At 42.0% G+C, this 16,860-nt stretch overlaps 1 protein-coding gene across 3 annotated transcripts in view; it reads right to left on the reverse strand.

The window, feature by feature from the left end:
* BRINP3 (BMP/retinoic acid inducible neural specific 3) overlaps nucleotides 1-10,049 on the reverse strand; it is a 200,131-nt gene extending 190,082 nt beyond the window's left edge. Inside the window, exon 1 of one of the 3 annotated variants that reach the window (XM_030494740.1) lies at nucleotides 9,346-10,049. Coding sequence is in view for 1 of the 3 variants with exons in the window: in XM_030494742.1 (XP_030350602.1) it covers nucleotides 9,346-9,419 (74 nt within the window). In the remaining 2 variants the exon portion in view is untranslated. Of the gene's footprint in view, nucleotides 1-7,605; nucleotides 7,696-9,345 lie in introns of those variants that run through there. The other 2 variants (XM_030494742.1, XM_030494741.1) reach the window with 2 other exon arrangements.
* Between the last annotated feature and the right edge of the window lie 6,811 nt (nucleotides 10,050-16,860).

A 16,860-nucleotide genomic window follows, 5' to 3' on the forward strand; every position in this document is an offset into this window, starting at 1 on the left:
TGTTTAATTTCCTCCTACTACTAGTTTTAAAACCTTGGGCTGTTTCAGTTGTTATCATCTAGAATGAGAAGCAGCAGCTAGTTACAGGTTGTACACTAAGGCTTTTAGGTTTTCAAGTCTGAGGACCAATCCAAATATAACTGGTTTTTCTCTAATGCAGAAGAACTCATATTAAACTAAAATGAGATGGGGTGAAAGGAAATTTTGCTCACCAACAGATTGTTGAGCTGAAGAAGATTCAGTTTAAAGACGAAGAAGAGTATTTGGAACAGAGTTACCTTGAAGTATAGCTGTCATTTTACTCTAAAACCATTAATAAGTCCCTTAAGCTTCTTTAATTATAGTTTCTCTTCATGAAATCAGGAGAGTATTGTGAATCCTGAACAATTAATGTCTATAGAGTAATTTCAAAACATTGGGTGACAAAAATGTCATAAAATAAAAAAGAAGTTGTTCATTCTACTAACAGAATGGCTGACTTTTTATTGCTACTTAAAATTTCTGTTTCTGGAGATTCTGCAACAAATGTTCAGAAACGGATGAAGAGGAAAGGAATTGTCAGTCTCAGACAAAAATAGGTTTTTGAAGCTGTTGAAGTGCTAATATTGTTTGTACAATAATGAAGAGAAAAAAATAATGCTGAGTAGCTGTTCTCTGGTCTTAAGAAGAGGGCCAAAGAAGTATTGAACTCTATTGACTGTAATATGGACGTTTTTACAGAATCCAGTTTACAGCCTAGATTCATGTCCTTCCATCCCCTCAGATATTACTTAACCTAAAACATAATCCTGTTTATATTTTGAAATGTTAGTGCAAAAATAATGTTGGGCGTGGGGTTATTTCTAAGAATTAACTTCTTGGTTTAGGAATTCTCACTCAGGCATGAGATATAGTCCTGCAATTTTAGTTAAGTGATATCTGATCAAGAATTTATACCTTTCTTGATTTTATTTTCCACATGAAAATAAGTGGTTACAGCTTAGACCAATAGTTAGAAATAATCTCCATAAAGACCTAATGGGATGACATTTTTCTTTCAGTGCACTTTTCTGGATACATTGCAATAAGAACGCATGATTTTATATATTTTATTTGTTAACATTGATATCTAGTAAAATTGTAATGGTTTTGGCTTGCTCTTCCATTATGTCTTTCAGATAAAAAGTGCTCCAGAGCTCATAGCATATTTTACATCTGATTTCATAGATAATGTATCTTGTTTTCAGCTGGTTTAAAACTGTTTAAAACTGTTTTCAGGTTCCTAAGCTTCAAGTTATTTATGTTAGCAGGAAAAAAAAAAAACTTACATCATGCCTGTTCTCCTGTCAGAAACAACTTATTTCCTGTTATGCAAGCTCCTTAGACACGACTTACAGAGAATTCAAGAGACCATAGTTCTGCATCGGATCCTACCATAAACTGCTGTGTGACTTTTCGTAAGTCCCTTTGCTGCAACATTCTAAGCCTGTAGCTATATGGGCAGTAGCCAGATCCTCTTAAATGTTCGTGTTGTAGCTATTAATTTTTTATAGTCAGAGTAGGGACTTTCTGGCTGACTGACCTAAGATTCAAGCTTCAGCAAGCCAGTCTGAACCTAGTTGTTCCTCAAGATGGGTAACACACAGAACTTGATTGCACAAATAATAATTATGTAATGTGTACTGGGCAGCCTGCTGTCTCATATAAATATCATACCAAAGCTTCCTTGTAAGCCCTGATTTTTGACAAATTTAAAAAAATTACAAAATTAGAGAGTAAAAAAAAAGTCTGTCCACTGAAAGATGTCTTTCTTGTGAAGATCATGTTACACAGAAAGAAAGTCTGGGCTTTAAAGTTTCATCACAAATTACAACCTCCCTACTGTCTTAAATTATCTACGTGATTGATAGTCTAAAACCACGTTAGTACACTAACAAAATTATCACTATTTCTTGCTGTAGCCTATAGTAAAACACATACTGATTTTGTAAAAAGGTGTTAGTGCTGAAAAGCTTTGAACTTTCAGCTTCAGCTAGTATCTTTATAGCTCAGAGTAAGAGACACTCAGTCTGTTTATTAGAGATTACAGATCAATGCAGTCTAAGTATGATGAGTGTAGGCTTTCTTTATTATAGCCTCTTTTTTTTTTCCTCCAGGAAGACTGGGGGGGGAAAAACATTCTAGACTTTGCCTGTCCAAGACAAACCAGTATGAAGAAATTAAGCTGTTTTACAAATAAGAGCACGTTTCAAAAAAAAGCCACTATTGTCTCTTCAACTAATGTGAATCAATCTAATAAACTTGTGCTAACAGATAGCTTAAAGGGTACTTAGTAAGTTACTAAAGCTTTTACTTCTTAAACCAATGAGTCAGATTCATATCCCACAGGAGCAGTGATTAAAAAAGAGAACATCACTGACTAATGGCCATCACCAGCTAATGGCTCTATGTGAAATAAATTCATAATCTCCAGAGGCTGGCAGCAGGCTGAGTCTCCACTTGCATAAATATTGCTGCTTTACATAAACAACCATATTCATTAGAAATGTTGGTACAAAACTAAGGAATTAATCCAAGAAATGCTGAGCATCTACACATTCTAGAGGAAAAGTGGTGAGTATAAGCCCTGCCCTGTAGATCATCCAGCAGTTCAGGATGGAAGAACAAAAGGTTGAACCCTGATATTTCACTTGCACTGTTTTTAAATCTTTACTATAAGTAAATACAGGTGCTGATATGATCACTGTCAAGAATCTAAAGTATGTGTCTGTCTATAAACTGCATGTATGTAAGATTTTGTGTTCAAAATACAAGACAAACAAAATTATGTAAGATAAAATTTGTTGTAATAAATATTTGTTCCATTTGTCCTCCAAACTGCTAATGAACAGGGTTCAGTAATGTTTTAAGTGAAAAATAGCTAATTAAAAATAATCTCCTGGGTCGCCACCTTAATCCACAATACCATTTTCCAGCATGCAGCAGTATTTTTCACCAGTGATGTTAAGCCTTCTTGGAAATAGAGATTTCAAATAGAGAAAAGGGAGGGAGAGAGGGAATATATAAAGAATGTATTTAGAATGTATTTTATTAATCCCTTTTGACTTTGGAGTGGTCATCCATGTTCAGTTAACCAGCTGTTTTTGTTATTTCCAGTAGATTTATGAGTGCTGAAAGAGCTAAATTAGCTCTACAGAGTTCTCAGTAGACATGAATATTATGGGACTAAAGGTATAGATTAGTGCTCAGATTCCCCAGATTTAAGTCCTTTAAGTGGCAATGTATAATAAATACCTTAGAAACCACTTTTCTCATTAATCAAGTGCTCATAGGTGTGGCAGTGAAGGTGTTACTACAAATTAGCAGAATTTTCTAATCACCATTAATGTCACTGCTACAGTAAAGGCATCTGACTGACAAGCCTTAGGAGCTCACCTCTTTATAAGAGAAACCACTGCAGTTTAATAGTCTTAATTTAGCTAACAGTATATATACCTGGTCAATCATTTGAAGGTGGAACAAAATCCATGGCCTTTGTGAGAGGCTTATTAGTTAAACATGTAAAACTTTGACATTGCAGAGAGTCTCCTTCTTTCCTCTTGCCAGTGCATTATTTTGTGGCATGTAGAGCAAGTGGAGACTTTCAACAGGAGATGGGAAAAAGACTGAGCTAAATAATTGGTCACATGGTATGAGTCAGGGCAAAAAAATAATTATACCACGTCATGTGTGTGGAGGGATGAATGGGTGGATATGTGTAGTGTGAATCATACATATTTATATCTATGTGTGCATATGTATATGCAAACTATGTTTATGTATGCACACTTACTGTGGTACGTATAAAGGATTAATTTCAGAGCTAGGAGACCAAATTATTCACATTACAGTTTTCAGCAGTATGATGGCTTGAGTCACAAGGTACTGAACACCTGCAGGTCAGTGTGGCAGGTGACTTCAGAAAATGGAGCTCAATGTTCCTCAACTTCGTATAGAAAAACGTTGATTTATCAATGATGATAGAGAACTGAGATCTAAATTGACATAAGACCAGGTTAAAAATCCTGCAGCTCTCTAGTATTTTAATGCTATTTGACAGAAGATATCCAAAGCCTTACACTCTTCAGTATGCAGCATGTAACTTCCTGATGCTTGCTTTTTTTACCTCTAAATCTGAAGTTCATTTTGGTTCCAAATTATTATCTTGGAAATTGATCTTGCTTTCAGTAAAGTTAATAGCAATGCTCAGATCTCCTTTAATTGTACAAGATCAGGCCCTCACTGAACAGCAGTCATATTGAACAACAGTAAAACAATGCTATGAAGAGAATGTGGCTGCAATTTTGTTTTTAAAAAGCGCTCTCTCTTAAGATGGTATAGGGTGAGATCAAGAAGAAAAGTAAGATAACTAGCTGTAAGTTAGACTACCTGCAGCAGTCTAACATGACAGTTTTCTTTAATGAGTTTTCTTTACTCGAAAGAGTATTTTAGCTCAATTTGTCAAAATGTATTTCCGATGATTTTGCTCTCATATGAATGAATAAGAAAGGGCTTCGTTAGGAATATGGCTAGAAAACACTTAATGTTTCCAGAAAGTATCACCTAATACTTCCTACCACTCCCTTTTTCTTCTAAGCAAAAATTTATGTAAATTGATTGATCTTCCAATTTTCCATTTAGATTTTCAACAATTGCTGAAAAACCAAGCTTGCTGATGAAAAGAGCTCTCATTTGTTTTCAGTAGGTGTTGCATCTCAAGCAAGAAATTTCTTAGACTGATCATAATCAGATATGATTACTCAATTTCAAATTAATCCAAATGGAGTAAAAATATTTTAGTCCCATAAATCATTGTCTCTATCTGGGACTGAGAGAAGTGAAAAGTCACTGCAATGTATGTGACTAAGAAAATAAATTTTCAGACACACATTGGTGTAAACAATGAGTAGACTTTTGTAACTGGTTCTTCACAATAGCATTCAAACCATAGTAGAAAAAATGGGAGAGGATGAGAGGGGGTGATTATATCACTTGAAGATCCAAGTTGTTTTGTTGGCTTGTTGTACAAATGCTGCCTTCTGCAGCAAGATCTATAGAACATTCAGCTGCTTGTTTCCTTGTTTCCTAGTTAACGTTTTCACTCACAGTGTTTCAGCATTTCATGAACAAGCACCCCAAACACAACTCTGGCTAACTCAGTGTCTGTTGGGGAGGTTAGCTCTCACTGGAGGTGGATCAGTTTATTGAAAATATAACATATTTTGTGCCTCCAAGCCATTCCCTACCCCTTAAATTATGTACATGTTTTAGAGAGAAAAACGGCTGAAGGCAAAAATTTGTAGATAGCATCTTTATGGACTTCTGATAATTAGACAGCACTACCATAGCGTCTAAGACTACAGTTCTGTTGCTACACTTAAATATAGGGAGGAAGAAATAGAAGTCAAATGCTTCTATTCTCAAAGCTAGGTCTCTGAGAATACAGTAAAGCTGATAGAGCACCTATTTAAAAGGAGTAACTACTAGTACTGTTGGAGTTGAGCATTGACAGTAGTCTGTAAAGTCTGATATCTAGATGGATTACTCCTACGAATTTATTTCTTTTATCTTGTAAATGAAGGTAGGGCCATCTTATCTTTTTTTCTGCATACTTCATGTGTCAGAGTCACTCATCTTTGAAAATAGACTATAAGGTTTTGACTTCACTTCTTTTTATAGCATTCTTTTGTGATGGCATTTTTAAATAGTTAGATGTGGGCTTTTCTAGGAAAGAAGTTATTTTTGTTTCTTCTGTCAGACTTTCTTGTCAGATACATGTCTCTGAACCACTCTACATATTTTTTTCAAAATCAGATCTATCTCACATTGGCCTTCATTTGATATGGATCCATGACTGATTTTGATGCTACAATAGAATATCCTTCACTTATCATATACATTTTTCTGCCAGTCATGTATTTACTTCACATGCATACTCTTGCTTAATCTCTAAAAGAAATCATTACGACTTGAAACTGATGTAGTCTTTCAACAAAATTCCCAAACAGTGAATCATACCATATTCCACTTTCTTCCCACTCTGTGCACTACATAATTTTAACACTTACTGAAAGGTACACAGAAAATGCACTTGAATTCAGATGTGAACTACACTACAGATTACTGTTAACAAAGCCCTTACCTTTTAAAATGCAGGATGGTCTCTAAATAGCACAGAAATTGTAGCCCAAAAAAGCAGAACTCCTGTCTTCCAACATACAGCATATGCCCTGTTTTCTTTACCTTGCTTTTTACACCATGCTACATGTAGTTCATGCTTCTGTTGCCTATACTTGGCTAATGCATCTATGAGGTGACACAGGGATCACAATTGGAACACCCTGCAACCCTTGGTTAACTCGTTACAGTCAAGTCTCACTCCCTCCCCTCTGCCGGCAACCTTGGCAAGCCTGCACAGATGGGTTTTTTTCTGGGTTGTAGTGGAGCAGGCAGCCGCTTTCTTGGAGGTTTGATTTCTCCTTCTCCAACACAGTGGCAGTAGAGGCAGCGAGCCCTCTCCCCCACGCCCTCCATGGTACCTTGCCCCTGGGACAAGCACAACTTGAAGGAACAGTGTAGGGTTAAGTCCCAGCAGATGACCAGTCAGGCTGGACTTTGACATGCATCTTTATAGGTGTTTCCTTCTCCAAAGCCCCCTCCTTGGGTGCCCGCCTTCCATTGGCAATTTTTGAAATTAGGAAATTAACTCCTGGCCAAAAAGAAGACCCAAAGCCACACAGCTTCAGGGGAGACGAAGGTAGCAGAGGAAGCAGAGGTAACCCTTGGCAGTGAAATCAGACAGACAAGCAGGTGGTCTGGACACCTAAATGAAGGAAAGAGGGCTGTTTGGGACCATTCCTTCGGGAACGGGCCATGGGGCTTGGGAGGTACCACACTACCAGTGTTTTGTACAAAAAGAGAAAGAACCAGCCAAAGCAAAGCAGAACAGCCAGTCTCCTGCCCGGGTTTTTTCTGCATTCCGGGTTTTTTCTGAGTCATCCAGCCCAACGTGAGTAGAGGGTATCCTCTAGTCTGGGAGGGCTGAAAGCTGGAAATGACCCATCAAGGCTAATGAGAATCTTCTCTATTAAGCATACCTCACGCTTGTTTGTTGCAATCGCCCATTAAGCCCACATTAATTGTATTGATTTATTTGATGTTTGTATGCAAAGCATTTGGAGTGTCCCCCTCTTGGCTTCTGCTTCGTACAGAAACACCACCCGGTCCAACCTGTGTCAGTTTTATTGCCCAGGCACCGTTTTATTGCCATCCATTACAGTGACTGTGATCTAAGCAATTCAGCTGCCCCCATCCTGTGTCCTACCATCTCTCACGCCTGTCGGCACAGAGGGAAAATAGAGCGCTCTTAAACCTGGGAAATACTCTACTGATAGGCACATAAATCTCTTCTGTAGAGTGCTACCGTTTAACTAGTATGGCGAGGTGATGCTCACTGGGTGAGCTAGTCCCACAGAGAGTAAATTCCTCAGGACTCACAGTTTGGTTAGGGTTTTTTCCCCAAGGCTAAAAAAAAAAAAAAAACAAAAACGTATTGAAAATCAGGTAGAACTTTTGAAACGCACTTACCTATGTAATCCTCTATACCTAGGAAGGGAAGGGGTATGACTGCAAGTAAACTTTCCTGAGCAGCCTGGTGCAGGAGGATCCCAGCCACAGCAGCGTCAGAGTCGGGTAAATCAGGAGAAATGGCTGGGATTTGTTTCGTTACCCGAGTCCCGTGCGAAGGGGCCCGGGGCAGGAGGAGGTGTGTGCGGCAGAGGGGCAGGCGGGGGCAAGGGAAGAAGGTCGGCAGTGACGGCGATGGGAAAACCTCCTGGAGGAGAGACACTGGCAGAAGGACGCTCAGCTGTGAAGAGGAGTGGACAGGGGGGGTTCGAGCTGCCGGGAGGAGAGAGGAGCTAGAGGAAGGATGAATTTTGGATCGCACGCTTGAAGGGCTTCTTCACTCCCGCAATTTGGAGGCGGAGGGGGGACGAGGCGACGGGGAAGCATTCTCAGGAGCACATTATTGAAGAGGGCATTGATCTTTCCCGTTCTCTGCTTGCTAACAGGCAATAAATTCGTATCTCGTGTATTTCTCACTGGCATCTCTACCTGCTCGCAAGCCTCTAGCACCTTCCTTGTGGTCTCTGCACGCACTGCTTTGGAGACACGACTGTATACACGCACACACCCCCCCCCATCCTGAACACTACATGATAGAATTAAATAGAGACCAGTGAATACCTCCCGGCCAAAAGTAACATGTTCTCTGCCTACCTTTTACTATTGAACGTGGGTGGATCTTTGCTGCTAATTAGAGACACAGAAATACTGGAAGTATTAAACACAAATAGCACCCTGAAGGCACTTGTCTTTTTTTTAATTAAAAAAAGTGTTTATTTCCCTTGGTGTTCTTCTCTATTTTTCTTTCAAAGTACAGAAGCCCTTACTTGATTCAAAAGATAGTCTATGCTTCAAAACGCGGCAGGTACATATATATGTTAGGCGTTCGTTCCTGCGCTCCTCAGGCCAGGAAAAAATGCAGATATTCCAGAAAATAGTGATACATAAAACCAGGAGGTGTAATGGCATTCAGGAATGCGGGAAGGGCGTGAAGAGAGAGCAGGAGCGGCAGGGCAGGAGCAGCCGCTGATCCCTCTGCCAGCCGCAGCCCGCGCAGCCCGGAACGCTGTCACCTTCGAGCACAAGGGATAAGACAGATTCAATTAAGTCTGGAAATCCTTTCCTATCCCTTCTGGAGAATAATTCTCCACTCCTAATCCAAGCTTCTTCAGGGAGTCAGAAAGGGTAATGAACTTTTCCACCTTATCTCCCTACGCAGACTTCCAGGCACTCCTTTAGACACTCCCTTAACCTCCAGCGATTTCTGTCCACCCTCCAACACGAGGAGAAATACTGAGCCCCTCCAGCATCCATAAGAGCAGCTGTATCTGCAAGGGTTAAACTAGAGATTGTAGCAGGTACAGTGCCTGATGAAAACATTAATAAAACGTGATGAATAAGCAGGCTGATGGTAAAGACTCTGCGAGTGAGGCTGCGGTGCGGATTGCAACTCAATGCCGAGAGCGGTAACGTACGGAATGGATGCAGGCAAGCACGATTGGTGCTTCGTAATTTCTTCGAGTTCCGAAAGTGGAGCCCGCCAGGCTACTGAAAGGTTCAGAAGCAAGGCGAGGCCATTGAGACGTTGCTTTGCTTTGCTTTGCTCTTCAGGTTTGTGGTTGTTTTTTTTTTTTTTTTTTTCCTTTTAGTGTCCCTTTTGTTGAAAACAAGCAATCTGAACGTGAAATAAAGCCTACTTACCTGGTGAAATTGCAGGAAGAGAAGCGGCTGTGAGCAAAATGCATCCCGACTCCAAGCATATAGTCCATGATCATCGGCTTCAAGCTAAAGGAGAGCTTTGCATGGTGGTGGGACTTTGGAAACCATCAGCAGTTCTGCGTGGCACAGCAGCAAGTATAACAAAACCATTCACACCGTGTGTGCCTCTATGTGTGTGTGTATGTGTGTATTGGGGAGAGAGGCTCAAGACCCAAGGGCGGGGGGAGGAATGGGGGGGCGGGGAGGAGAAAGGGAAGGAAATCCGAATAGCAAGAAGAGTTGAGGGAAGGGATAGGATTTACTGGGGTTGGGGTGGGCTTTTTGGTGGCGATGGTAGTGATCCTCAAGGAAAGGATAGCAAATTGTGGGATCTCAACAGCGGGCAGGAAGAGATGGGTTTTACCGAGCCAGGTAGAGCAATGACAAGCCAGCACCGAGAAGTGGGAGGCTGTAGCGAGCCGAGGCGGTCCGGAGAGGAGCGAAAGCGGCTCTCATCCCGCCAGCTGCGGCAGAGGGGAGGGCTGGGGCGCTGGGGAGGGGACACCGGGTGAGCCCCGAGGCTGCCCGCCCCGCAGAGCTCCCCGCGCCGCGGTCAGGATTTGCAGGACTTCGCCAATCTTCCTCGAGGAAGGAGGGAGAGGGGGAGGGAGCCGTCTGCGCGGTGGAGCTCGGGGAGCCGCTGAGCGGGGCCGGACGGCGCCGGTTCCGCCGCTTCACCGGGGGGGGAGCGACACGGCCGCGGGGTGGTGGGAGGGGTGTTTGAGAAGAGCACGGCACGGCCAAGGGCAGCCCACGGGGCCGGGGCAAAGCCCTTGGGGGCACTGCACGGGGCCAGGGTAGCGAGCCGGCTGCTGTGTGGCGCAGCACCCGCTCCTCCTCCTCCTTCTCCACCCGCAATCCAGCGAGCCACAGCGGCGGTATCGACCGGGTAAGAGGACCCCACCTTCCAGCCTCTCCCTTTCCCCGCGGCCAAGCCTTTGTTTCAGATTTTTTATTATTATTAATTTTTCCGCAGCCAAACTCGCCCTACCCGGCTCTCCCTGCTCGCCCTCTGCGCGTGCTCGCTCGCCCGGCTGTGGCTGCTCTATCTTCCCCGTCCCGGACTGAGCCCGCTCTCCCTCCCCGACAGGGAAAGGCGGCAGCTGGGCCCCTTGGGTCGGGAACCGGCTTCTCGGAGCTATTCGGGAAGACGGACATCACGGCGATAAACATTTGCGGAGTGAGGGGAGAGGGATGGGCGGAAATGTTCCTGCTAATCACTCATGCCCCCCTCCCTGCCCTGGGTAAGCGAGGCACCCTCCCTTCATCCCCTCCTTCCCGGCGCTTCTTGGCTCTCTGTATGGAAATCACGAGATGGCTCGGTGGAAAAATCTCTCTTTTCCTCGCATAGCGGCTCCAGAGTGTGTGCTGAATCTCAAGGTGTGTGTGGGAGGGGAAGGCAGCTCCAACATTTATGGAGCTTGGTGCCCCCTCACCTACATACGTGCTGTAAGCAGACACTCGCGTTTATGGCTAATAAAAACGTATTTCCCTATGTACAGTTTGGCTGAGAGCTTGGTACTAGTAAACTGAAAGCCAGTCCGTGTCAGGGAACGGCCAGCAGAACAAGAAGCTTTGGCATCCCTGCCTGTGAGTAAGGCACACCATGCTTCCTGTGATCACAGTGACCATATAGACTATGTGAAGTATATACGTTGGACAATATGGAGTGACCATCGGTATTACACCAGCACTTGTCCGTTGTGCTACGTGTGGTCTTTAAAAGAGACTGTAATTGCTGTTGAGCTTTTTGACCAAGAAGGTTTTTGTCTTCTCTCAATTATCTGTCTAAGCACTGGTGTGGGGCATTCAGGCACATTTGCTATTCTGTCAGTTTTATGTTTCCAGAATCTGTTGCGAGAGGTTCAGCAACTGCAGAAACGCGAGATTACCCTGACATCACATTGGTTTGTGCCTGTCAGCATGTTTTTTTTATATGTATACGCACACATACATATATATATATTTTTTACTAAAGAATTGTGGAGTGATCTGATATTACCTATGATTTGGCATGTTTTGGTTTTTGTTGTCTTTTTTCTTTGCAGCAGGGGGGAGAAAAAGACCAATGGAAAGATATTATGGTTAGTAAAGAAAAAAATGCAGTGTTCAAGTGTAGTAGCTGTTGCATATGTATGATTCATTATGCAGTTATAAACATGCAAGGCTTACCATCTTGCCTCTTTGCCTTAAAATACAATTTCTCTTACAGCAACAAGTAGCACAGGCTCCTCTTCCCCTCTTTTCTCCCCCTCCCGCCTTCAGCCGATCCTGACAAAATGCCAGTTACAAAGGTCAGCCTGTTTATGTAAAGATCACTGTGTTTCTTGACAAAGACTGCTGCACATGAAGCTTGCAATGACTATCAAATAGAGTTTTTGGATTCAAGACACTCAATAAGAGTACTGTCCATTTTCTAGAACTGATAGAATCCCAGAAAAACAAAAGACAAAGAGACATAGTGTGTGAATAGGATAGATCAACAGTGCTAGCGTGCACATGGGCAGCAATATCTTCATAGCAGTATTTGTTACTGCAAATGCTAGCAAGCTCCAATGGACTTTTATATATATGTGTGTGCGTGAATATATAAAAAGAAATTTTCCGATATGTTAATGCTTTTCTGCTCTTTTCTTTAGGTTTCTTGCTAGCTCTAATGATGTCCTAGGCTGAATCTGTTCTGCAGCTACGTCACACTAAAGGTAGCTTAAATCAGCCAAGGAGAAGTTTGAGTCTGACCAACTCCACCCTCCCAAAAAAAGAGAAGAGATCAACTTCACTAGACTTTGGCTCAGACCTTCAGTTTTCATTTCATAGCACCCAGAGGTGCTGTGGACGTAGTTTTATCTTTATTTCACTGTGGTCCCTTTCCTTCCCTGGCAACTTCTTTAATCTAGAGAGCAGTGCAACTTTGTTTCCTGGACTAGTATCACCTGTTTTGGTCCTGTCCCATTTTAAATCTAATAAGCGTATTCTGATATTATTTGCTTGTGTATATTCGACTAATCGCTAAACATTAAAAAAAGTTACCTTGGAGATCTTCCACCGTGGTCAATTCCAAGACCTAGTTGTCACCACTATTTTAGCCCTTAAAATAGTCCTGAAGCAGACTTAAAGTGTTGTAGGGGATGATGATGCCTTTTGTTAAATGGTGTTAACAATCTACGACCTTAGAATATAATACTACAAAATCTCATCATAGGGCAGAATACTGAAATGCAAACAATGGAACAAACTGTATTTGAATGTGGTATAAACGTATACTACCCACTGAAAATGCTAAATTCAAACTTAGGACCCAGTCTTAACGGAGGAGCTGCACAGCCTCATGTGACAGAGAAGAGGCACATCAAGTCCTCCCATCCTAAAAGCCCTGTGGCTCTGAATTACGGGTCATTAGATTCCTTTGTCCTGTAAATCTGAGTTAAATAGCAGTGTATAACTGTGTTGCTACATGCGCCTTTTAACGGCATATCCCATAACATTTTGGTTTTTACTTCATATAATCAGCCTTTTGACCCTCTTCCAGAACCTGCTGCGGGCTCCTCTTCAGCTACTGAAAAATGTATGTAATTTGTTAGGCCAGTTCAGCAGTTACCCTTAGTTTGCAACAGGCAAACCTATCATGCAAACAATACTGTCACCTTCTTCAAGTGCCTTCCTTCTCACAGCTATAATGAATTCCCTGCATGCTACTCTGCTGTAAATTCTTGGTCTAAAAATTCCATCCACTACTCGTTTTGTCAGGGGAAATTGTACTTGACTTTTGAAACAGTTGGGAGGAGCAAAATGATAACCTACTAAAGTGCCTTGCCCTTAAATGTAATTGTGGTGAAGTAATTAAAGTTAGAGCAAAAGACTTAAACTTTGGACTGCTTATGTTCTTAGTGTTTTTGCTTGGGTGAGGTTTTTTTTTAGAAGTCTGATTTGAATGTCAGATTTGCATATTCTGCTAGAAAACACAGTGAATGCTTAATTGCTTATGTCCAGTGTTCATATTTTGGTTTGAAAACAATATGTCATATATTCCTGGGTTTCATTTCTAGTTACTATTCGCATCCAGAAATTGAACTGCGTATCTAACCAAGTCTTGTATTTGTTCATTACAGAAACAAATATGCTGTATTTAGAATTTTGCTTTATACACATATCAGAGAAACATTTAATTGCAGAACAGTCCAGATTGAAAGAGCCTCAAAAGATCATCAGGTCCAACCTTTCATGGGAAAGGGAACCTAGATAAGATTATCTATCACCCTGTCCAATCTCATCTTGAAAACCTCCAGCAAAGCGGACTCTACCACAACCCTGCAGAGGTTGTCCAGTGAATGTTTGTTCTTACTGTAAAAAAATTATTTCTTATGCTGAGATGAAACATCTCCTAGTGCAGCTTTTACCTATTGCCCCTTGTCTTCTGTCATAAATTGTGACCACAACGGATCATAATCCAATTAAAATTTTATTAATTATAGCAAGTAGAATATGAGCAAAAACAGCGCTGGACGACAGGGGAGTCTGCGCTCCGCCACTGCCGTGCTGAGCAGTTCAAACAGTCCCTTTTTATACATCTTTACTTCCGTGTTCATGAAGTAGTGGAGGTACTCTGCGCATGCTTCAGTTGTTGTTAGGGGATCGTTTTCTACCTCCTGGTGGTCGTTGAGGCCGAAATAAGAAGTCTTTCTCCTTTATCCCATAGTTGACCCCTCATTCACATGTCCTTATCTGGGGTTGTTTGTCCTGTTTCTGTCGGTTCCTGGAAGTCTGGCGGTTATCTCGCGATTGTGGTTATCTTATCTTACTCAAGCAGTGTCTGGGTTTCTGTTTGCATAAGCGATTTCACATCTTTGTTGCCTAACCTTTACATTGAGCTTAACATAAATCTTAATAAACAATATCCTAGTCCATAGTTTCTCACAATCCCCCCTTTTTCTTTTTATCCTATTGTTGTTTATTAGACGTTACTTTCATTTTCGGCACTGCGAACAAACCTTTTTCCACAATCCCAATATTTATCATAACACTCACAAGGTAATACCTCACAATTACAAAAGGCATAGTTCTCACATGGCATAATGTATTCACAGCAATCTTCATCTTCATTAATAGATACACTCTTACATTTTGCCCCAGACCTCGTAGTTAAAATAAGCAGTTTAGCTATGTCAAACCGTTCTTTAATAAAGTGTATTTTATGTTTGTTATTGTCTAGTTCATAGGTTTATGAGGGTTTCCATTTGCTTGGGTTATTATCAATAACAAAACTAACGGTATACCAGAAAAAAGGGTGTCTGTTAATTTTGCCAATTTAAGTATATTTTTACCAGTCCTGGGGAAGTTCGGCCATTGCTGCTTTTGTGTCCCATCGTTCTGGTTCTTTTCTCCACAGTTTGTTCCTCCTCTGCCTCGCCCGTCGACTCGGTTGCTTCGAGCCACGGGGTGTACCATCTTCTCGGCAGCAAGGGAATTCTTCAGGAGAACAGTTGTTTCGGGCTTTCTGCCTGTTTATATAGGCTTCCCACTTTGCAGCTTTAACTAATGGGGCAAAGTAAGACACGGTCAGTACTTCCCTTCTGCATTTTATAACCAAAATTTCAGCTACAAAGGGGACTGGTTCGTTGGAGTGGTAGCAATAATATTGAGGGTTTATTCCTTTGGCAAAAATTTCCCACCACTCATGGGATTCCCGAATAATTTCTTGTTTAGACTCTAATTGTTTTAATTTCCACTCAGTGAGAGTTCTTTGGATTTTCCAACACTGTGTGCAAACTCCTATTGGAGGGTATCCACATTCACAATGTGTCTACCATTTATCCTGGCATACCTTACACCTAAAACAAGCAAATGGATAACAATTGCAGTTCAAATCATTACACCCACCTAATTCGTATATCTAGAGTGCATATATTATTTACATCAACATATCTTCTATATTTAATATTGTGAGGTTGCATAAGTTTAGCAATTTCCTTCAACACACTTTGTACGCTTCCATATATAATAGAAAAAAAGAGAAATAATTATAGCAAATATAAACAGCAATACACACTTTATACCGAAAGGTAATGCGGCAAAATAATCAAATAAAGTCTTTATCATTACGTTATCTTTTCAGGGTTATCTTGGTGTCACCTGGAGTACTGATTACTTTCCAGTGGGGTCTCAATTAAGTTTCCCATTTCGGTTCTTTTAAAATCTCGTAGGTCAGCCGAGTTTAGGGGTACGGAAATATATCCGATCACAGGTTGAGGTCCCCCCATGGGTATTTCCCTTAGGGGGTACATCTGAGCTGCCCCTTTTTGACTTCTAGTTACGCGTCTAGGAAGAGGGGGAGACCCTTGTTCCGACTCTGGTGGGGGAGTGGGCGCTCTGGGGACTTCTGCGGGAGCAGGAGGAGGAATGTAAGGAGGGGGGGTTAGAAGGGTTTCGTCTAACTCTTCCTTCTTTTTCTTTTGTTTAGTTTTTATTTCATTCAGCGGATAAAGTCTAGCTCTCGGTCTTTCTAGCCACACTTCCGCATATTGACTCTCCTCCGGGTTAAGGGGTTTTTTATTATTAACCCAGAGGTTTAATTGCTGTCTTACCCAATCTTCTTCTGACCCATAGACTGGCCAAAAGACATTTTTAGAAATCTTCTTCCCTCCCCATATCTTAGTACAATATTCTATCATTTTTTGCTTATCTTTCCCTAGGGTTCCAGGGGAATATCTCCAATTGTCTAAGATATATGCCAGAGGGGTATTCTTAGGTACAGTGTGTACCCTCCCCATGGGAGTCGAAGGCTTGCTGCCCTTCGCCCCCATCTTCTGGATTATCCACAAACACACACTCACTCGCTCCCCTTATTCCTGGCCCAGTCCCTCGCGGGAGGTGGGAAACGCAGTACTAAAGGGTCCACACTCGCTTGGTTCAGTATATCGAACCTCTCGTTCGTTATAATCCAGGATACCCAATCCCGCCCGAACGGCGAACCCGCGAACAACTTCGCAGTATACTTACGCGTCCTGCGTCTTCGTCCGGACTTCCGTGCACAGAATTTTATGGGATTTTACCGGTCCTTTTTTGCTCAATATCCTAGAATTTAGGTTCGTCGGTAAGGTTGGAGTGAGCTGTTGGTCGCGGGGCCGCGAAATGTCGCGGGGCGCCTCCCCGGAGGACCAAAGCCCACCGTTCCTTATCCGAGTCACGGCACCAGAAATTGTCATAAATTGTGACCACAACGGATCATAATCCAATTAAAATTTTATTAATTATAGCAAGTAGAATATGAGCAAAAACAGCGCTGGACGACAGGGGAGTCTGCGCTCCGCCACTGCCGTGCTGAGCAGTTCAAACAGTCCCTTTTTATACATCTTTACTTCCGTGTTCATGAAGTAGTGGAGGTACTCTGCGCATGCTTCAGTTGTTGTTAGGGGATCGTTTTCTACCTCCTGGTGGTCGTTGAGGCCGAAATAAGAAGTC

Source organism: Strigops habroptila, chromosome 8, assembly GCF_004027225.2.
Source record: "Strigops habroptila isolate Jane chromosome 8, bStrHab1.2.pri, whole genome shotgun sequence".
In the NCBI taxonomy this organism is placed as follows: Eukaryota; Metazoa; Chordata; class Aves; order Psittaciformes; family Psittacidae; genus Strigops; species Strigops habroptila.